Consider the following 22,474-nt stretch of genomic DNA (forward strand, 5'->3'; position numbering starts at 1 on the left):
CTATGTGTGATTGTTACTCAAGTAACATGGAAGATTACCAACAGTTCAATGGAACATTTCCATGATAAAGGACTCCTTGGCTGGCTTGATGGTGGAATGGCACCTCCTCGACCTCAACTTGTCCTCAAAAGACAAATTGGGCCTGAACAATGGGACATCTGGAAACGTGCTACAAATACTGAAAAACTTGGAACTTGGACTGGATATTTCACAGGGACCCATCATAGTCATAGTTACTCCTTCCATTATAATCACTGATATTTTATACAAGCTTGCGTTCCCCTTCCTTTTGTTATTACCATAGGAAACTTACAATTTAATAAGACTTTACGTTCTGTGACTTGTATAGATTGCAAATTGTATACTTGTCTTAATTCCTCTATTTCTCTAAAGAAACGAATCTCTCTTGATTCTTCGATCTTGACGTAGTCTGTGGTTGCCAGTAGATCTCCAACGACCCTGGAAAGAGGGTCCTATGGCAAGACTTACCTTCCAGTTACTCACTAAATTACTCTGACGATCTGAACGATTACTTAGTGCTTGATTCTTGCCATTTTGGGGTTAATAGCCATTTGCACCACTGCCGCTGTCACAGACACTGCTTTACAAACTTCAATTCAAACACAAAACTTTATTCAAAATTGGACTAAAGATGCTCTTATTATATGGGTCACTCAGGTTCAGATAGATGCAAAAGTTCAAGATAAAATTCAGGAATTAAAAAACAGCCATCCAATGGGTTGGAGATCAATTAATAGATTTACAAAAACAAGTATTAAATTGGATTGGAATTCTACTCAATTTTGTATCACTTCTCTTCGGTTCAACCATAGTGATTACAATTGAGAAAAAGTCAAATTTCATTTGGAAGATATGCATAATAATGCTTCCTTAAATGTACAATTGTTGCAAAAGGAAATCCTTGAAACCTTCTCTAAGAGTCTACCCTCTTCCAACAATTTGGAAACCTTAGCTGAACAGCTAGCTGATCAATTATCTGGGCTAGACCCTCAAAGATGGTTTCAAGGCATTACACATAGTATTGGATCTGGAACTATAACGCTGATAACTATCCTGGTGATTATATTTGTAATATACCGATGCTTTTCAACTAAAATTGTTCAAACTAAACAACTTCGCTTGGTCAGGGCCTTTTTCACAAAAGTATCTAGAGTCATCCCCAATTATGAAAAAATAAAAAAGAGGGAACTGTCAGGAGATATTCAACTTTAAAGGATCCAACCTGATATTTTCTTCTTTTGTGTGCCGTTTCTCAAAGACTCTATTCCTTATCAGTTCCTGGAAAAAGGAACAAGCAAAGCTGCTCACAGTTCTCAGGACTGAGATGATGAGAAAGGGCATCTGCTTGGACTCCTTTCAGTGATTCCCTTCATTGACCTTTTACTTGAAGGTAATCTGTTCAGTTACGCCCCTCTTCCTCAGGATATGGGATGCTTTCTGGCCCTTTCAATATTGTTATTTGCTTGGCTTTATTTTTCCTCAATTTTTTTTTTACTGCCTAAAGCTGCCTTGTATGAAGACATATAAACATGTGTTTCTGCAAATAAAGCATGTGTTTCACTCGAGACTTGGGTCCCCTGCTTCCTTCTTCTCATCGACTTCAGTCCCCAGGTCCCAGTCTACAAAGACCGTAACAGCTCTGTCTTCAATTTCCACAAATAAGAGTGACTCTTCTTTAATCATACATACAACAGTTATTTCTGTCCAATGGAGACTATGACCCTATTCCTATGCATTGTTCCTGGCACACCATCAGTCCCTGGTAATTGTCCCTCTCCTCCTACAAAAAGCCCAGGCCCTTTAACATCTTGCCTACTCTGTTCAAGGTCAGTTGGTAGAACGTTATGTTTTATAACAGGCTGGACTACGTACGGAAGGGTTTCCTGATCCTACTGACTATGATGAGTCATGTCCTAGTTTTACATTATTTTCCACCCTCCCTGTTGCTAATTCACACACACTACTGAATTTCGTAATTGAGGCTGTGTGTTTTTCAAGGAAACACGGATGTGAGTGAATTGTATCTAATGAAGTCGGTCCCTTCATCTCACCGATTCCTTCCCATAGAATATCATGAAATGCATGTAGCAAATGCATTTGATCAATGTATTACCAAAACCAAGCTCTTAGAGCTCACCACAAAACAGCCCAATAAACTGAGAGACTACTTGTTGGGCAAGGAATAGTGACTTTATTCAGAAAGCCAGGAGACGAAAAACATGGTGGATTACTCTCCCAAAGAATCATCTTTGCTGAGTTAGAATTCGGGTTTCTTTTACATCTCTATAGCTTCTCTTCAAATATGGACTTACTGCTGAGTACCTGAACTAAAGTCATCAGAGAATACATATAGTGAAAAAAGTAAAGGATTTGCCACAACCACTGAGTCTGGGAAGTATGGCTCCACTATATTCCTATCTTGTGACTTTTGGGTAAGATCCTTGCCGTACACATTACATTGCTGTGTGTTCTCTCCGGGATAAATACTCTGGTACTACTGGTGAGATGTGAGGATAGGGTTATTTTTTTTTTTTTAAACATCTGTGAAATTGGTGAGGAAACATTCTAGAATGAATTCATGTTCTAAAGACCTGACTAATAAATACATATATATCTCAGTTCTATCCAGTATGAATTTTCTCATGAAGCCTAAGATGTTGCCACACTCATGATATTTGTATGGTTTCTCAGTAGGATGAACTCTCTGAGCAACAGCAGGGTGTGAATTTTGAACTTTGAACTTTGAAGACTTCTACCATATACCACATTCACGTAAGTTTCTCTCATGTATGGATTTTCTGATGTTTAGTGAGTGCTGAGACCTGAGTAAAGGATTTTCCATACTCATAATATTTTAAAGGTTTCTCTATATGTATTCTCCGATGTCTTTTAAGGTGTGAATTTTGACTGAAGAACTTGCCACATTCATTACATCTGAAAGGTCTCTCTCCAGTATGAATTCTCCAGTGAAGTTGAAGATGTGGTTTTTGACCGAAGACTTTTCCACACTCATCACATTTGTAAGGTTTCTCACCAGTATGAACTGTCTGATGAGTTAAAAGGGTTGACTTTACACGAAAGGCCTTGCCACACTCATCACATTTGTAAGGTTTCTCTCCAGTATGAACTGTCTGATGCCTTAAAAGGATTGACTTTACACGAAAGGCCTTGCCACACTCATCACATTTGTAAGGTTTCTCTCCAGTATGAACTGTCTGATGCTTTAAAAGGATTGACCTTTCATGAAAGGCCTTGCCACACTCATCACATTTGTAAGGTTTCTCTCCAGTATGAACTGTCTGATGAGTTAAAAGAGGTGACTTTACACGAAAAGCCTTGCCACACTCATCACATTTGTAAGGTTTCTCTCCAGTATGAACTGTCTGATGCCTTAAAAAGGGTGACTTTAGATGAAAGGCCTTGCCACACTGATCACATTTGTAAGGTTTCTCTCCAGTATGAACTGTCTGATGCCTTAAAAGGGTTGACTTTACACGAAAGGCCTTACCACACTCATCACATTTGTAAGGTTTCTCTCCAGTATGAACTGTCTGATGCCTTAAAAGGATTGACTTTTCATGAAAGGCCATGCCACACTCATCACATTTGTAAGGCTGGTCTCCAGTATGAACCCTCTGATGACCAGCAAGGTGTTCATTTCGGCTGAAGACTTTGTCACATATATCACATTTAAATAATTTCTTTCCTGTATGAATTTTCTGATGTCTCCTGTGGCTTGAGCTGTCAGAAAAGGCCTTGCCACACTCATCACATTTGTAAGGTTTCTCACCAGTATGAATTGTCTGATGACTTAAAAGGGTTGACTTTGCACGAAAGGCCTTGCCACACTCATCACATTTGTAAGGTTTCTCTCCAGTATGAACTGTCTGATGCCTTAAAAGGATTGACTTTTCATGAAAGGCCTTGCCACACTCATCACATTTGTAAGGTTTCTCTCCAGAATGAACTCTCTGATGACTTATGAACTGTGAAGCCCGAATAAATTGCTTGCCACACTCGTCACATTTGTAAGGTTTCTCTCCAGTATGAACCCTCTGATGACCAGCAAGGTGTTCATTTCGGCTGAAGACTCTGTCACATATATCACATTTAAATAATTTCTTTTCTGTATGAATTTTCTGATGTCTCCCAAGGTTTGAGATGTCAGTAAAAGCCTTGCCACACTCATCACATTTGTAAGGTTTCTCTCCAGTATGAATTGTCTGATGCCTGAAAAGGATTGACTTTACACGAAAGGCCTTGCCACACTCATCACATTTGTAAGGTTTCTCTCCAGTATGAAATCTCTTATGACTTATGAACTGTGAAGGTTGACTAAAGTGCTTGCCACCCTCATCACATTTATAAGGTTTCTTTCTAGTATGAAATCTCTTATGACTTGTGAAATGTGAAGGTTGACTAAAATGCTTGCCACACTCATCACATTTGTAAGGTTTTTCTCCAGTATGAACCCTCTGATGAACAGCAAGGTGTTCATTTCGGCTGAAGACTTTGTCACATACATCACATTTAAATAATTTCTTTCCTGTATGAATTTTCTTATGTCTCCTGAGGTGTGAGCTGTGAGTAAAGGCTTTGCCACACTCATCACATTTGTAAGGTTTCTCTCCAGAATGAACCCTCTGATGACCAACAAGGTGTTCATTCCGGCTGAAGACTTTGTCACATATATCACATTTAAATAATTTCTTTCCTGTATGAATTTTCTTATGTCTTCTGAGGTGTGAGCTGTCAGTAAAGGCCTTGCCACACTCATCACATGTGTAAGGTTTCTCTTCAGTATGAACTGTCTGATGACTTAAAAGGGTTGACTTTACACGAAAGGCCTTGCCACACTCATCACATTTGCAAGGTTTTTTCCTGTGTACTTTGAGTTCTTGTGTTATTCCTGAAGGATTCATAAAATCATTCTCATATATATTAGAAACACTGGTTTGGACACAAGGAGGAATTCTTTGAAGTGGTGAAAATGAGAAACTGTTGTTGACAGACCTCTTAACTTCATTATATTCAAAAATTATCCCACCAGTTTGAAATATATGCAGCTTATCCTGAAAGTTAAATCCAAGCCTGTTTCCAAAGGGCTTGATGCCTGCATCCTTTCTGTCATGCGAATCTCTTCCATCAGGCACTTTTCCATTAAGGCTTACAGGTGTCCCTTTGTAATTTCTTTCATCATCTCTCCCCTGACACTCAAAGTCACACATATTTTCCTGACTTTCCCAAAGATGAACATGTTTGATTTCACAGCTTTCAGGGCTTCCCAGCATCAATGTTTGGAATGTTTCTTGTTTATCACTGTTCGCTTTGCATTGTAAATGCTTGATCACAAGTGTAGGAGAGATATCTACAAGACAAAAAGAATCATAGGTATCCTGCTCACAATAATTCAAAAATAAATGTTTCATGTTGAATATATACTACACCAAGAGTAATACTTACACTAAGTTATGAAACACCACGATGACCTTAAGTGTTTAGAAACACTAAAGGAATAGAATTCTTAACTTAAGAAAGCATAACATAAATTCACCGTTAAGGTAGCCTAGTTTTAAAAACCATATGCCAAACACACTCACATCGGACAATCTTATGCCAACTCTCAAAAACAGTATTTTTCTACCAGGACCCTTAGGAATCTATCAATCAACAGTTGTCTCAAATTGAAAAGAAAAATATTATACTATCATTGTATTCTGCATACTTAATGTACATAAATAAATTCTAAACAATATATTATATATTGTAACAGTAAGTAATCCAAAACCAATCTTACCCAATTAATAATTAACTAGTCATAATTGGTTGTTTACAATTGAAAACAAATGAGAAAATGAAGAATATGACTAAAACAATTTTTTGGAAACAACATAGATTTCTAAATCTGCTATAGAACTACGTACCCAAAAAGAAAAGGCATTTTACAATGTTAAAAGTAGTATGTGTCAGCTGTATTGCAGAATACACGCTAAAAGACCATCATCTGTAAATGACACATAAATTAAGACGTTAAGTAGTCACCAGTTTTCTAACAGCCAATAAACAAATCCCTACCTATGTTGTTGTTCAGTCACTCAGTCGTGTTTGCCTCTTTGTGACACTGTGGACTGTAGCCCACTGGACTCCTCTGTCCATGGGATTTCCCAGGCAAGAATAGCGGAGTGGGTTGCCATTTCCTTCTCCATGGGATCTTCCTGACTCAGGGATCAAACCTGCATCTTCTACATTAGCAGGTGAATTCTTTACCACTGAGCCACCAAGGAAGGCTTCTCTCTAGCTATGCACTATTCTTAATTACCTGGTTTAATGGCACCAAAATATAATAAATAAAAAGTGAGTACTTTGCATATTCATTGATTAGGGTCAGACACAATATTGCTGCAAAATGTTGTAAGTGAAAAGCATACAAGATATAATGTAGTTGAGGTTTGACAGAAAACAAAATTCTGTAAAGCCATTATCCTTCAATTAAAAAATAAATAAAATTTTAAAAAGATATAATGTAGATAAAGTCACATCATAAAGAACATGACAGACTACAGATACTACTTTTTTTAAACAAAAATACATTTTGAGTATTTACTAAAAAACACGTACTATTGTAAGCCAACTGACAGCACTAATTTGCTTTAAAAGGCTTGAGGTAAATTAACATGTTTTTCTCTAATTAGAGCAGGAGACACACCCAATTGGCATACAAAGTGGTAAGAGAACCAGGATATGAATCTGAACCTACAGACTGAGAAAACTTATTTGTAAACATGATCACCCACCAAACGAAAGATTAGAAAAGATTAGAAAATATTAAAAAAAAATACAAAGAACTTAGAAAGAAATATCAAAGAAGATACAAGACAGAAGTAGTCTGTTTAACTATTATTCAACCATCCCATCTCGAAATGGGTTGTGAGTCATCATGGATGCACAGAGTGATTTAGGTCATGTCCTGAGAAACTTGTTCAATAGATGACCAGACATTATCTTTACGGTGAGAGTATGTAGAAGGTGGAGGGATGTGATAGGTAAGAACAATGTTTCCATCCATATCAAGGTAGTATGTGAGGAATGGTCAGGACTAAGAAAGGGCCTGCATGGAACATAGGGTACACAGGTTTATATCAGGTATCAGCTTGTGACTGCGTGTCTTCGTGAAAATAACTGAGAGCACAAACTAATATACTGACCTTGGAAGAAGAGAACTGGTTCAGCAAGTTTATGGGCATATACTATGGGTATGGGACAGAAACAAGAGAGATTTTTAAAGTGACTGTGATTTATGGAGAAAGCAGGATAAGACCTGTTATACTATTTACAATGTAATGTATCTAACTGTGAATTTTGTAAGTTACAATGGAATGCTTATATTCAAGAAAAGCATACACAATATTCCAGGATATTGTGTAAGAATCTTATGAGCAGAAATCAGAAGGAAAATCCAGGAAAAGGCTATCTAAACCTGGGTTCCTCTGACAAGTACGATTAATCTTTTATTGGACATTTACTTCGTTTCTTCTTCCACACATGGTCATCTCAAGATCGAGGAGTATCAAAAAAAAAAGAGGGATTGAAACTGACTCTGGAGGACCTTCCCAGTTACAAAAGCCTTTCTGAGGCATCCAACTCTTTTTTGTAGAAAAAGGCTTTATTCTCTTAGACCTTCCCTGAGTTCAAAACAGCAGATTCAAACAGATACTAATACATAAAAGGATCATACCATGATCAAGTGGGATTTATTGCAGGGATGCAAGATTCCTCAATATCCACAAGTTAATCACTATGATGCACCACAGTAACAGTTGAAGACTAAAAACCATATGATCATCAATAGATGCAGAAAAGGTTCTGACAAAATTCAAGTTCTATTTATGATAAAAACCCTTCAGAAAGTGAGCACAGATGGAACCTACCTCAACATAATTAAGACTTTATATGTCAGACACACAGCTAACATCATACTCAATAGGGAAAAACTGAAAGGATTCCCCTTAACAACATGAATAAGATATGAATGTTCACTATTGCCACTTCTATTGAACATACTTTTGGAAGTCCTAGCCACAACAATCAGAAAAGAAAAAGAAATAAAAGGAACTCAAGTTTAAAAAAAAAAGAAGAAGTAAAACGTAACCATAATGCTACACACAGAAAATCCTGCAGATACCACCAGATGACTACTAGACCTCATCAATGAACACAGTAACTTGCTGGATGCAAAATATATAGAAAACTGCTGCATTTCTATACACTAATAATGATATATCAGAAAGCGAAATTAATGAAAAAACCCTATTCACCATCTCATAGAAAAGAATAAAATTCTAAGGAATAAACCTACCTAAAAAGTTAAAAGAACTGTACTCATAGAACTCTGAGAAGTAACACTGTCAAAATGACCATACTATACAAGGCAATCTACATATTCAATCAACCTTTATCAAATTAACAATGACATATTTCATAAAACAAAGATAAACTTAATTTGTACCAAAACATAAGACTCTGATATCTAAAATGATCTTGAGAAAGAAAACCAGAGCTGGAGGAATCATGTTCCCTGAGTTCAGACTATACTACAAACTGACAGTCAACAAAGTAAAAGTGAAGTCGCTGAATCATGTCCAACTCTTTGTGACCCCATGGACTGTAGACTACCAGGTTACTCTGTCCATGGGATTTTCCAAGCAAGAATACCGAAGTGGGTTGCCATTTTTTCTCTAGGAGATTTTCCTGACCCAGGGATTGAACCTGGGTCTCTAGCATTGAAGGCAGATGGCTTTACTGTCTGAGCCACCAGGGAAGTGGTATGATGATGGCACAAAACAGAAACACAGATCAGTAGAATAGGACAGAAAACCCAGAAATAAACCAATTTACTTAAAGTTAATTATTTTATAACAAAGGAGGAAAGAATATAAAATGCAGAAGTCTCTTTAATAAGTGATGCTGGGATAAATGGATAGTTACATGAAAAAGAATGAAATTACAACATTCTCTAATACCACATACAAAAATAAACTCAAAATGTGTTAAACATCTAAATGCAAGACCAGACACTACAAAATTCATAGTGGAAAACAAATGCAAAACACTGACATAAATGTCAGCAAAATTTTTTTGAATCTGTCTCTTAGAATCATGGTAATAAAAGCAAAATCAAACAAATGAGACCTAATTAAATTTAAAACCTTTTTGCAAAGCAAAGGAAACCAAAAAAAGAACAAAAATTCAACTTGTGGACTATGAGACTATATACGCAAATGATGCTACCTATAAGGGATTTATTTCCAAAATATACAAACAGTTCATACAGCTTAATATCAAAACAAACAAACAACCCAATAAACAATGGGCAGAAGATCAAAACAGCTATTTCTCCAAAGGAGACAAATAGATGGCCAACAATCACCTGAAAAGATGTTTGATGTCTCTACTTACGAGAGAGATGCAAATCAAAACCACAAAAATGTATCACCTCACATTGGTGAGAATGACCACCATCAAAAAGTCTATAAACAATAAACGCTTGGGAGGGTGTGGAGAAAAGAGAACCCTCCTACACTGTTGGAAGGAACATAAATTGGTACTGCCACTTTGGAGAATAGCATGGATGTTCCATAAAGACCTAAAAATAGAGTTATCAAATGAACCAGCAATTCCAATCCTGGGCATATATCCAGAAAGGATGAAAACTAATTCAAAATGATACATGCACCCCAATGTTTTTAGCAGCACTATTTACACCAGCCAAAACACGACAGCAACCTAAATGTTCACTGACAGACAAAGGGATAAATAATATGTGGTACATATATACAAGGGAATATTGTGAAGTCAAAGTAGCTCAGCCATGTCCAACTCTTTAAGACCCCATGACCTGCAGCTGCCAGATTCCTGTCCATACAATTCTCCAGGCAAGAACACTGGAGTGGGTTGCCACCTCCACAGCATAAAATACAACAAAGTAATGCCTTTTGCAGCAATATAGACAGACTTAGCAGAGGAGGCAATGGAACCCCACTCCAGTACTCTTGCCTGGAAAATACCATGGATGGAGGAGCCTGGTGGGTTGCAGTCCATGGGGTCACTGAGGGTCGGACACGACAAAGTGACTTCACTTTCACTTTGCACATTCATGCATTGGAGAAGGAAATGGCAACCCACTCCAGTGATCTTGCCTGGAGAATCCCACGGACAGGGGAGCCTGGTGGGCTGCCGTCTACAGGGTCGCACAGAGTCGGACACGACTGAAGTGACTTAGCAGCAGCAGACAGACTTAGGGATTATTCTAAGTGAAATAAGACAGAGAAAGACAAATATCATAAGATATTATATGTTGAACTGAAATAAATGATACAAATGAACTTATTCACAAAATAAACTCACCAGCATAAAAGAAAAACTTATGGTTACCAAAGGGAATAGCACAGGATGGTGATGGGAGCTGAAAAGGGAGAGATAAATTAGGAGTCTGAATATATACAAACTAATATATGTACAACATAGATAAACAACAAGAACCGACTATAGCTCAGGGAACTATATTGGGTATCTTGAAAACTGCTATATAACTGAAACTCAACATTGTAAATTAACTATACCTAAGAAGTGGATTCCACGTTGAAAGTCAGGAAGGGCGGCAGTGAGGAGATACCCCTCATTCACGGTAAGGAGGAGCGGCTGCGCTTTGCTGGAGCAGCCATGAAGAGATACCCCACGCCCAAGGTAAGAGAAACTCAAGTAAGATGGTAGGTGTTGCAAGAGGGCATCAGAGGGCAGACACACTGAAACCATACTCACAGAAATCTAGTCAATCTAATCACACTAGGACCACAGCCTTGTCTAACTCAATGAAACTAAGCCATGCCCCCGGAGCAACCCAAGACAGGCGGGTCATGGTGGAGAGGTCTGACAGAATGTGGTCCACTGGAGAAGGGAATGGCAAACCACTTCAGTATTCTTGCCTTGAGAACCCCATGAACAGTATGAAAAGGCAAAATGATAGGATACTGAAAGAGGAACTCCCCAGGTCAGTAGGTGCCCAATATGCTACTGGAGATCAGTGGAGAAATAACTCTAGAAAGAATGAAGAGACGGAGCCAAAGCAAAAACAATCCCCAGCTGTGGATGGGACTGGTGACAGAAGCAAGGTCTAATGCTGTAAAGAGCAACACTGCATAGGAATCTGGAATGCCAGGTCTATGAATCAAGGCAAATTGGAAGTGGTCAAACAAGAGATGGCAAGAGTGAACTTCGACATTCTAGGAATCAGTGAACTAAAATGTCCTGGAATGGGTGAATTTAACTCAGATGACCATTATATCTACTACTACAGACAGGAATCCCTCAGAAGAAATGGAGTACCCAACATGGTCCACAAAAGGGTCCGAAATGCAGTACTTGGATGCGATCTCAAAAATGACAGAATAATCTCTGTTCGTCTCCAAGGCAAACCATTCAATATCACGGTAATCCAAATCTATGCCCCAACCAGCAATGCTGAAGAAACTGAAGTTGAACAGTTCTATGAAGACCTACAAGACCTTTTAGAACTAACACCCAAAAAGATGTCCTTTTCTTTATAGGGGAGAGGAATGCAAAAGTAGGAAGTCAAGAAACACCTGGAGGAACAGGCAAATTTGGCCTTGGAATGTGGAATGAAGCAGAGCAAAAACTAATAGAGTTTTGCCAAGAAAATGCACTGGTCATAACAAATACCCTCTTCCAACAACACGAGAAGACTCTACACATGGACATCACCAGATGGTCAACACCGAAATCAGACTGATTATATTCTCTGCATCCAAAGATGGAGAAGCTCTATACAGTCAACAGAAACAAGACCAGGAGCTGACTGTGGCTCAGATCATGAACTCCTTATTACCAAATTCAGACTCAAATTAAAGAAAGTAGGGAAAACTGCTAGACCATTCAGGTATGACGTAAATCAAATCCCTTATGATTATACAGTGGAAGTGAGAAATAGATTTAAGGGCCTAGATCTGATAGATAGAGTGCCTGATGAACTATGGAATGAGTTTCGTGACATTGTACAGGAGACAGGGATCAAGACCATCCCCATGGAAAAGAAATGCAGAAAAGCAAAATGGCTGTCTGGGGAGGCCTTACAAATAGCTGGGAAAAGAAGAGAGGCGAAAAGCAAAGAGGAAAAGGAAAGATATAAGCATTTGAATGCAGAATTCCAGAGAATAGCAAGAAGAGATAAGAAAGCCTTCTTCAGCGATCAATACAAAGAAATAGAGGAAAAGAACAGAATGGGAAAGACTAGAGATCTCTTCTAGAAAATTAGAGATACCAAGAGAACATTTCATGCAAAGATGGGCTCGATAAAGGACAGAAATGGTCTGGACCTAACTGAAGCAGAAGATATTAAGAAGAGGTGGCAAGAATACACAGAAGAACTCTACAAAAAACATCTTCACGACCTGGATAATCATGATGGTGTGATCACTCATCTAGAGCCAGACATCCTGGAATGCGAAGTCAAGTGGGCCTTGGAAAGCATCAATACGAACAAAGCTACTGGAGGTGATGGCATTCCAGTTGAGCTATTTCAAATCCTGAAAGATGATGCTGTGAAAGTGCTGCACTCAATATGCCAGCAAATTTGGAAAACTCAGCAGTGGCCACAGGACTGGAAGAGTTCAGTTTTCATTCCAATCCCAAAGAAAGGCAATGTCAAAGAATGCTCAAACTACCACACAATTGCACTCATCCCACATGCTAGTAAATAATGCTCAAAATTCTCCAAGCCAGGCTTCAGCAATACATGAAGAGTGAACTTCCTGATGTTCAAGGTGGGTTTTAGAAAAGGCAGAGGAACCAGAGATCAAATTGCCAACATCTTCTGGATCATGGAAACAGCAAGAGAGTTCCAGAAAAACATCTATTTCTGCTTTATTGACTATGCCAAAGCCTTTGACTGTGTGGATCACAATAAACTATGGAAAATTCTGAAAGAGATGGGAATACCAGACCACCTGACCTGCCTTTAAGAAATCTGTATGCAGGTCAGGAAGCAACAGTTAGAACTGGACATGGAACAACAGACTGGTTCCAAATAGGAAAAGGAGTACGTCAAGGCTGTATATTGTCATCCTGCTTATTCGACTTCTATGCAGAGTACATAATGAGAAACACTGGACTGGAAGAAACACAAGCTGGAATCAAGATTGCCGGGAGAAATATCAATAACCTCAGATATGCAGATGACACCACCCTTATGGCAGAAAGTGAAGAGGAACTAAAAAGCCTCTTGATAAAAGTGAAAGAGGAGAGTGAAAAAGTTAGCTTAAAGCTCAACATTCAGAAAATGAAGATCATGGCAGCCGGTCCCATCACTTCATGGGAAACAGATGGGGAAAGAGTGGAAACAGTGTCAGACTTTATTTTGGGGGACTCCAAAATCACTGCAGATGGTGACTGCAGCCATGAAATTAAAAGACGCTTACTCCTTGGAAGAAAAGTTATGACCAGCCTAGATACCATATTCAAAAGCAGAGACATTACTTTGCCGACTAAGGTCCATCTAGTCAAGGCTATGGTTTTTCCTCTGGTCATGTATGGATGTGAGAGTTGGACTGTGAAGAAAGCTGAGTGCCGAAGAATTGATGCTTTTGAACTGTGGTGTTGGAGAAGACTCTTGAGAGTCCCTTGGCCTGCAAGGAGATCCAACCAGTCCATTCTGAAGGAGATCAACCCTGAGAGTTCTTTGGAAGGAATGATGCTAAAGCTGAAACTCCAGTACTTTGGCCACCTCATGCGAAGAGTTGACTCATTGGAAAAGACTTTGATGCTGGGAGGGATTGCGGTCAGGAGGAGAAGGGGACAACAGAGGATGAGATGGCTGGATGGCATCACTGAATCGATGGCCGTGAATCTGAGTGACGTCTGGGAGTTGGTGATGGACAGGTAGGCCTGGTGTGCTGTGATTCATGGGGTGGCAAAGAGTCGGACACGACTGAGCGACTAAACTGAATTGACTGAAGAAGTAGAGAAGGATATTCTTGCCTGGAGAATGCCAGGGACAAAGGAGCCTGGTGGGCTGCCGTCTGTGGGGTCGGACAGAGTCAGACACGACTGACGCGACTCAGCAGCAGCAGCAGCAGCAGCATACCTAAAAAGAATGGCTAAAACAAAAACAAAAACACCTCTTGCGGAGATGTTCAAAAGATGTTTCACAAGGGTGTAAAAACTACTAAATGGGGGAAGCAGGCTATGAAACAAGACATGTTGACAAAACTGAATACCCACCAGCAAAAGAATTTACTTGGGACATTATTTTACACTACAGACAAAAATGAACTCAAAATGGGTCAAAGACCTAAACCTAAGTCCCAAATGTACAAAACTCCTAGAAGTAAATGTGCAGGAAATGTTTCTGGAAATTGGACCCACAAATCGTTTATCAGATATAACACCAAAAGCACAGGCCACAAAATAAAACCAGATATTAATAAATTGAACTATATCAAAATTATAAACTACTCTGCATTAAAGTGCAAGGAGTTTGAAAAGACAATCAACAGTAAAAGAGAAAATATGTGGAAATCATACATCTGATAGTAAATGAGTACAAAGAATATATAAAGAATTTTAAGAGGGACTGATCACCAGTTCACCATAGGGACCATTCCCCAACCAACCATCCAACGCATTGCAAATACAAAATAGAAACACTAAGAGTAACATAGAAATTTGAACTCAATGATAAAATAAAAAGATACCTACAATGCACAGAACAACAGTGCAGCCAATAGCCCCATAGATATGAGAATGTGAACTTGGACAAAGTTGTCCTGGGATAAATTCCCATACCATTTACAGAGGCTAAAATATATGGTCCTTGATACACATCAACAACACTGTCTTGGTGCCCTTGACAGAGTCTCCAAAGCCAGAAAATAACCTGGAAAGATGTATCAGGCTCTCGTGATACTTTCTCTCTCATCATCCCAGAACATACTGACCACTCTACTAGATAGCTTCAAGTGCTGACTTTGTACAGAGCAAGAAAATAACATTAGGAATAGTGTCTCCATCACAGTTTTCTGTTACCTACTAAATCCACTCCACACAGACTCACCAGAGGCTGCCAATTAAACATAGGTGGATTATCACAGCAAGGAAACCAGATAAAATTTCAGACCTTCAGGAATATGTTTCAAAGAAATTGAAGAGGTAAAATGATACAAAGTAAGGAGAATGGAACATCAGGAACAGCTGACATTCCCAGATGGGGCAGAGCAGCACAAGAGTAAAACTAACACAACATGAGGGTCAGACATTACAGCATCTTGAGATGGGACCATGCGCTCAGCCTACAGATGGCAAGCTAAGAGCGTGAGAGTCACATATCCTCCCCTCGTAGGATCTAGGATCAAAAAGACGATCTCTCTACACACTCTTACATTTTCCTAAGTAACAACCACAGAGGATCCAATCCACCAACTTGTCCCACTCCTAAACAGAAAAAAACAGCCCTTTTGAGATACTCGTTTTTCTTTATATGTTGTAGTTTTGCCTACTTTTACATCACTCCCCACTGTCCAGAGCTTTTTCTCATGCTCCAATGTGGAGATAATATTCAGATCAGAAACAGAAATTCTGGGACTCCCCTGGTGATCCAGTGGTTAAGACTCTGCATTTCCAATGCAGGGGGTGCAGATTTGATCCTTAGTCAGGGAACTAAGATCCCACATGTAGAATGGTGCAGCCAAAAAAAAAAGTAAACAAGCAAGCAAAAACAAACAAATAGACATTCAGCATTATCAGAAGAAAGAAATCTAAAGTGCTGTGGATTTTTTTAAACACCCAGCCAAAAGTCAAAAGGTAGAAAATAGGAAATCGGGTTTTTTGGTATTTTTTTTTCTAACATTTGCCAGTGAGCTTTGTACATAATTAAGCTCTGGGACAACCTCAGATATGACATGAAACAGACACAGCATCTGAAGAGGGTCCGTTTAACCTTCTGAAGCTGTGTCATGCCCCAGTCACCAGAACTCTCAGATGAAAGACATCAGGGCCTCCCAAGGGGCACACAGGGAAAATGCAGATACCCAAGGGCAGCTCTGGAAGGAAGTCATCCTCACCCACAGACAGCAGGTTTCTATAGGTCTCCAGCATCACGTCCCTGTACAAGGCCCTCTGAGGAGGGTCCAGGAATTCCCACTCCTCCTGAGTGAATTCGATGGCCACATCCTCAGAGGTCAGTTGTTCCTGAAATGAAACCACATGTCACCAAAAGGGCCATGAAAAGTTCTCATTTTCATGCAAAAGAGAAGGGTAGTAAGGGGTAAGGATTTATGAGATCCTCCAATTAATATGGATTTTTCATCATTGTTCAAAATCCATGAAATATATAAAGATAAAGCTCAACACTGTTTTGGCTATACAGAAGTGTCAGATATTATGTTCTACCCAGTGAGTGCAATTCATTATCTCGATGAGGTACAGCATGAGTGGTGTCTTCAGAGAAGATGAAGTCCATGGCACTCTTAATGGAAAGGTCAAAATTTTCAGGTATAATGTTGATAACAGCAGCAAGGACCAAAAGTGTCTGAGGGCTTCCTGCTGCTCTAAATTACTGTAGTATTACTCTAAACATTAAATAAGTACTTTACAGGCAAGAACCTGTCATCAATATAATAGCTCATTAAAGAACCATCTGTTCCCACCTTACAGAAGAAAACCTGGGTCATAGACACTCTGAGAAACTTGACTCAGATCAAGAAGGTAAGAAATGTTACATGAAGCACCTGAACTCAGAAGCTTGGGCTCAGCAACTGAAGCTTAAGCATCTAACAGTGAAGTAATACAGAGAACACTGCAAGTCCTTTGACAGAGGGCTCCTAAAGAAAACTTGAAAGTCGTCCAAGGTGAGCCTTCTCCCTGCCCCTCTGTCTTCTCTACAGGGGGAGCAGCTCTCGGGCCTCAGGCCTTCATCCCTTGAAAATGGACACCTGTGCCAAATTAGTCTCTACCCACTCCCTGATTGGGAGAACCTCCCCCCTGTTGAGTGATCATTGTCCGCAGTGGTGGTGAAGGACTGGAGACACTGACCAATGAGAGCCACAGCAGCTTGGCAGACCCAGGTCCCCGGACCATCTCACTTATTCCTAGCCACAGCTTCCAAACCAGTGCCATTTCAAAGGACTCTGACACAGCAGCCAAGTTCCCTGGAGCTGGAGCTGCCACAGCAGGGGTGGCTGGCTCCAGGGCTGGAAGTGGGACTGTGTTCGGGAGCTTCATCACTGTTATGCCAGGAACCCTTCTCTGAAACAGTAGCTCTTCTACGCCATGGGCTTGGCCCTCTCAAAGGCCATGGGGCTCTTTTGCCTGATGGTGTGGTCTAGCTCATCTTCTTCACGAATATGAAGGAGCTGTTTCCACCTCTTATAGTTCTTTCTCCTGTGTCTGCCCTGTATATTCCCTTTCCTGGAACTCTGCAGGCAGCCTGGGGAAAGTGGTGAGCTCAGGGTTTGACAGAAGGAAAACAAATAAATATTGTATTAATATGAAAAAAACACAAAGTCCAAGGTGAACAATGTGGAATGGCATGAAAGGTCACTATAGATGTGGATACAGAAACACAACTGTTAGTAATTTACTACTTAAAACACTAACAGGATTGTTCAGAAAATTCCAAGGCCACAAAATTATACTGATAACATAATTTCAACTGAAACAAAAAAAGGTGATATGTAGTTTGAAAATCATGATGTCTTCTATTGCACATGCATGCACGCTTATCTATAAAAAAATTGAAATGACAGGATTCGTCTTTTGGAAGATTTTTTGGACAATTTCATATCATCCTTTTATTCACATGTATTTCAGCATCTTTCAGATGATAAAAATGTATCCTCTGTACTCAGCTGAGTTTGTCAACAGGATTCTACACTACGCTACCAAAAGAAAACTGGTAAAAACTTTTTTAAAAAAAAGAATACTTGAACTCAATTCATAATAAAATTACCATATACAAAAATACTAATACAATTTTAGCCATTTAAATTTACACAGGAAGGCATTAACAGAAGCCAAACACTTTCTTTGCTTTTTTTCCCATTAATAAAACAGTGATTTGAAATTAGAAGAGTCCATTAGATTATGACCAAAAAAAAATTATCACAATAACAAAGTAAAAAAACTTCTTGGCAAAAAAGAATATGGAAAAAAATATAGTTATTAAGCAAGACTATCTCAAAAAACATCATGATGAGACGGAAACATTCAATACATTCCTTCTGAAATTACAGTGGCACGAAAGGAGCTGTCCAGGGTGCCTGTCTTTCACCACCACAGGATGCACAGGAGCAGGGCCCACTAGAAAAAGTAACAGGAGAAAAAACCCAGGGCAAGAGACACAGAGTTTGTCAGAGACTTGAAACAGGTAGTATCCACAAACCTAAAGACATGGAAAGGTGAAAAGTGAAAGGATGGAAAAAGACAGTCCATCCTAAAGAGAGCAGGGGAGACTGTTAGACAAAATAAACTGAAGAAAAAAAAAGTGCAATGAGACAAATATTTTATAATGATAAAACGGTCAATTTACTAAAAAGCTGTAACAAGTAAAAATATATATACATCTAACATTAAATATCTCAGAAAAAATGAAGCAAACATTGAACAGCCATGTACAGATCACACAACCCAACAAAAGCATAAAACACATGCATCTCAAGGACTCATAAAACACTCTCTATGAGAGACCACATATTAGGCCCAAATTAACCATTTTAAGAGACTGATACCATAAAAGTATCTTCCCTAACAACAACGAAATAAACACAAGAAAGAAAATTCCTTACATGTGGACATTAAACAACTCACTCTTACACCACAAATGGGTCTAAGAAAAAAAATCACATGGAAATTTTTAACTACATGGATGAAAATGAAAAGACAACATTACAAAATTTATAACACAGAGAGAAGACTGTACTAAAAGGAAACTCTGAACTGTTAAATGCTTACAGTAAAAAAGAGAAAAGATCTGAAATCTGAAATCTATTTTTAGACCTCTAGGAAGCAGAAAACAGAAAACAAACTAAACTCAAGGTTAGCAGAAGGAAACATGTAAATAAGATTAAACCAGAGATAAAATAGAAAGTAGAAAAATATAAAAATCAACAAACCAAGAGTTGCTGTTTTGAAAAAACTGTAAAGGAAAACCCCTACCTAGACTAAGGAAAAGAGAAAAAAGATTCAAATAACTAAAAACAGATATAAAACAGGAGTGATTACAACTGAGGTCAAAGAAAGTTTCTAAAGATAAGGAAGTACTATGACCAATAATGCCTATAAGTGACAGTATATAGGAGATAATGGCAAACTCTCAGAAACATACAAACTATTTTACTTATTAAGAAATAAAAAAATTGAGAAGTAGTGAAAGTGAAAGTGTTAGCCACTCAGTCGTGTCTGACTCTTTGTGACCTCATGGACAGCCCACAAGGCTCCTCTGTCCATGGAATTCCTCCAGACAAGAAGACTGGACTAGATAGCCATTCCCTTCTCCAGGGAATCTTCCGAACCAGGGATAGAACCTGGGTCTTCTGCACTGCAGGCAGATTTTTTATGATTTGAGCCACCAGGGAAGCCCATTATAACTAGAGAGATTTAAAAAGTAGTCAGAAACCTCTAAGAAAAATACAGGACCAAATTCTACCAAATATTTACAAAAGAATTACCATTAATCTTGCTAATTCTACGGAGCAAGCATGATTCTAATAGTTTGCTGATTTCCCAAAGACACAAGAAAGGAAACTAGAAACCAATACCCCTGATGAATACTGATACAAAATTAAAATACTTGCAAACCCACTTCAACACATATTAAAAAGATCTGGAGAAACAGACACAGAGAACAGACAGAGGGGGGAGGGGAGGAAGGAGAGGTTGAGATGTATGGAGAGAGTAACATGGAAACTTACATTGCCATATGTAAAGTAGAGGGCCAATGCGAATTTGCTGAATGACTCAGGGAACTCAAACAGGGGCTCTCTAACAACCTACAGGGGTGGGATAGGGAGGAAGATGGGAGGGAGGGGACATATGTATACCTATGGCTGATTCATGTTGGTATTTGGCAGAAAACAACAAGTTCTGTAAAGCAATAATCCTTCAATTAAAATAAATAAATAAAAAGATCTGACACCATGACCAAGTGGATTTTATTCATGTAAGGCAAGGAGAAGTCAACATACAAAAATCAATTAATATGACACACTACATTAACAGATTAAAGGGGAGGAAAAAAAATAAAAAACCAGGATCATCTTGATGCAGAAAAAAAACATTCAACAAAAATTTGACAATCTTTCCAGATGGAACACTTAACAAACTACAAACAATAAATTATACCAACATCAACATAATAAATGCCATTACGAAAAGAGCACAGCAATGGGGAAAGAATGAAAGCTTTTCCTCTGAGGTCAAGAAGAAGGCAAGGACGCACACGCTGCACTACAGTTCAACAAAGCACTGAAACCCTTAGAGCAATTAGATGAGAAAAAGAAATCAAAGGTCCCCAAATTGAAAAAGAAGTAAATGTATACTCTTTCCCACATGACAAAGTTTCATCAGCGAAAATCATAAAAATACAAAAGAAACTTGCTATATCAAAAAAGATTCTTTAATAACCACACAAAGGGTCAATCAACCAATTAACTCATTATCAAAACTGCCATGACAATCTTTGTAGAAGCAGAATAAAAAATGGTGAAAGTCACAGAACTATTCAAAGAGCAAACAGGAAACTCTTGAAGTAGGAAGATGGAGGTCTTTCTATTTCAACACCTATTCCAAGGTAAACAAGGTGATGTGGTACTGGTATAAAAATAGACAAAGAAACCAACTGAACAGAACACAGTACTCAGAAATAATTCTTTGTGTCTATGTAAGTATATTCACAAGGATGTCAAGATACACAAAAGGGAAAGGACAGTCTCAACTGATCTGAATCCCAGATTTTACCAGCTATTGTGCATACTAACACCTGATTTCCAGGTGCAGTTTCTTTACCCTGGTTGACAGAGAGCAGACAGCACATCCAGATGGGCCCTAAGCAATCCCTACTGCCCAACAGCACAGAGACCCCATCTCCAACCTGTCGGTGAGAAGCCCTGCCCAGGACGGTGCCCAGGGGAGCCTCCTCACAAGGGCCAGGTCACCTGGTTATGGGGAGACGGGATCTAAGTGGAGACTACAGGGCCTGAGGGAAGGCCCCAGGTGAGTGTGCGTGTACAGGAGTCACACAGGACACTCCAGAGTCACACACGATTAGTGAGTCCAGAGAAGGGCACTTCAGCAAGGACAGACTAAATATGACCTTACCTGAGTAAGAGCCATGCCTCATTTCTTTTCTTTCCTCTTCCTTAACTTCTGGGCTTCCTCAGGCAACATGAGTCTTCAGAGGCCTATCGTGAAAGTTGAAAACATGCTGTTTCATGCTTAAGAGTCAACACACCCCTTTCCTGAGCCCCAACCACACACAGAGAAGCCCTCACCATGAGGAACAGACAGTCCCCTGTAGCCACTTTCAGGAGGGACTCAGGATGGTCAACTTCCACAGAGAGATGACTTTCCCACACTTTCCCTCGGATCACACTCCCCTCCTGGTGAGGCCTTATGTACACAGCAGCAGGAGGCACCTCTGCTGACCAGGCAGTCTCCTTCAGGTCACACAGCAGGCCCTGATCCACCCCCACCCAGAACAGAGCACCCCCTCCTCAGCCCAGATCTCAGCCCTCAGGACTGGGAGGACTCAGAGTCCTGATGCTCAGTGAGGGATCCGGACTGGAATCAACTGGGGCATCTTAAACATTCTCGAGCTGTGGACTAACACAAACTACCTGAAGAGGAATCTCTGGTACGAGGGTACAAAACATGGGTATGCAAAATGCCTCATGAATGAAACGTAAAGCGTGGACAGAGCACCATTCAGAGGAGAAAAGCACCCCAGCCATACCAAGGTGTAACTAACAAAAATGGTATAAACGTACTGTGTACAAAGTGATCATGTGATAGATTCATACACTGAATAATTATTATAGTTGAGTAAGTTACACTTCCACCTATGAGTACACTGTATTATTTCTTTCTGGGCGAGTTTCAAGTATACAGAAACACTAGAGGCAGATCCCCAGAACCTACTTATTTTGCAACAGAAAATCTCTACTCTTTGCCTACCAGTCCCCCATTTCCCTTTCCACCCAGCTCCTAGTAACAGCCTTACTACTCGATGGCTCTGTGAGTTTGATAATTCTAGTTTCCACATACAGTATCTGTCCTCCTTTGTCAGGCTTATTTAACTTGGCATAATGTTCTCTAGGTTCATTCGTTCTGGCATAAATGCAGGACTCTTGATTTTATATTTATATACAGAGAAAAAATAGTTCATGAATAT

General features: G+C 39.3%; 1 protein-coding gene and 1 pseudogene across 1 annotated transcript; one reads left to right on the forward strand and one right to left on the reverse strand.

Moving 5' to 3' along the window:
• Window positions 617-16,254, reverse strand: LOC102191511 (zinc finger protein 665). Its single transcript, XM_018062987.1, has 2 exons — window positions 16,152-16,254; window positions 617-5,389 (listed from the first exon to the last, which is right to left on the reverse strand). The coding sequence occupies exons 1-2, from the start codon at window positions 16,183-16,185 to the stop codon at window positions 2,805-2,807; spliced, it is 2,619 nt and encodes an 872-aa protein (XP_017918476.1). The 5' UTR covers window positions 16,186-16,254; the 3' UTR covers window positions 617-2,804.
• Window positions 16,821-17,531, forward strand: LOC108638030 (annotated as a pseudogene).

This window comes from Capra hircus, chromosome 18 (genome assembly GCF_001704415.2).
Source record: "Capra hircus breed San Clemente chromosome 18, ASM170441v1, whole genome shotgun sequence".
NCBI lineage: Eukaryota > Metazoa > Chordata > Mammalia > Artiodactyla > Bovidae > Capra > Capra hircus.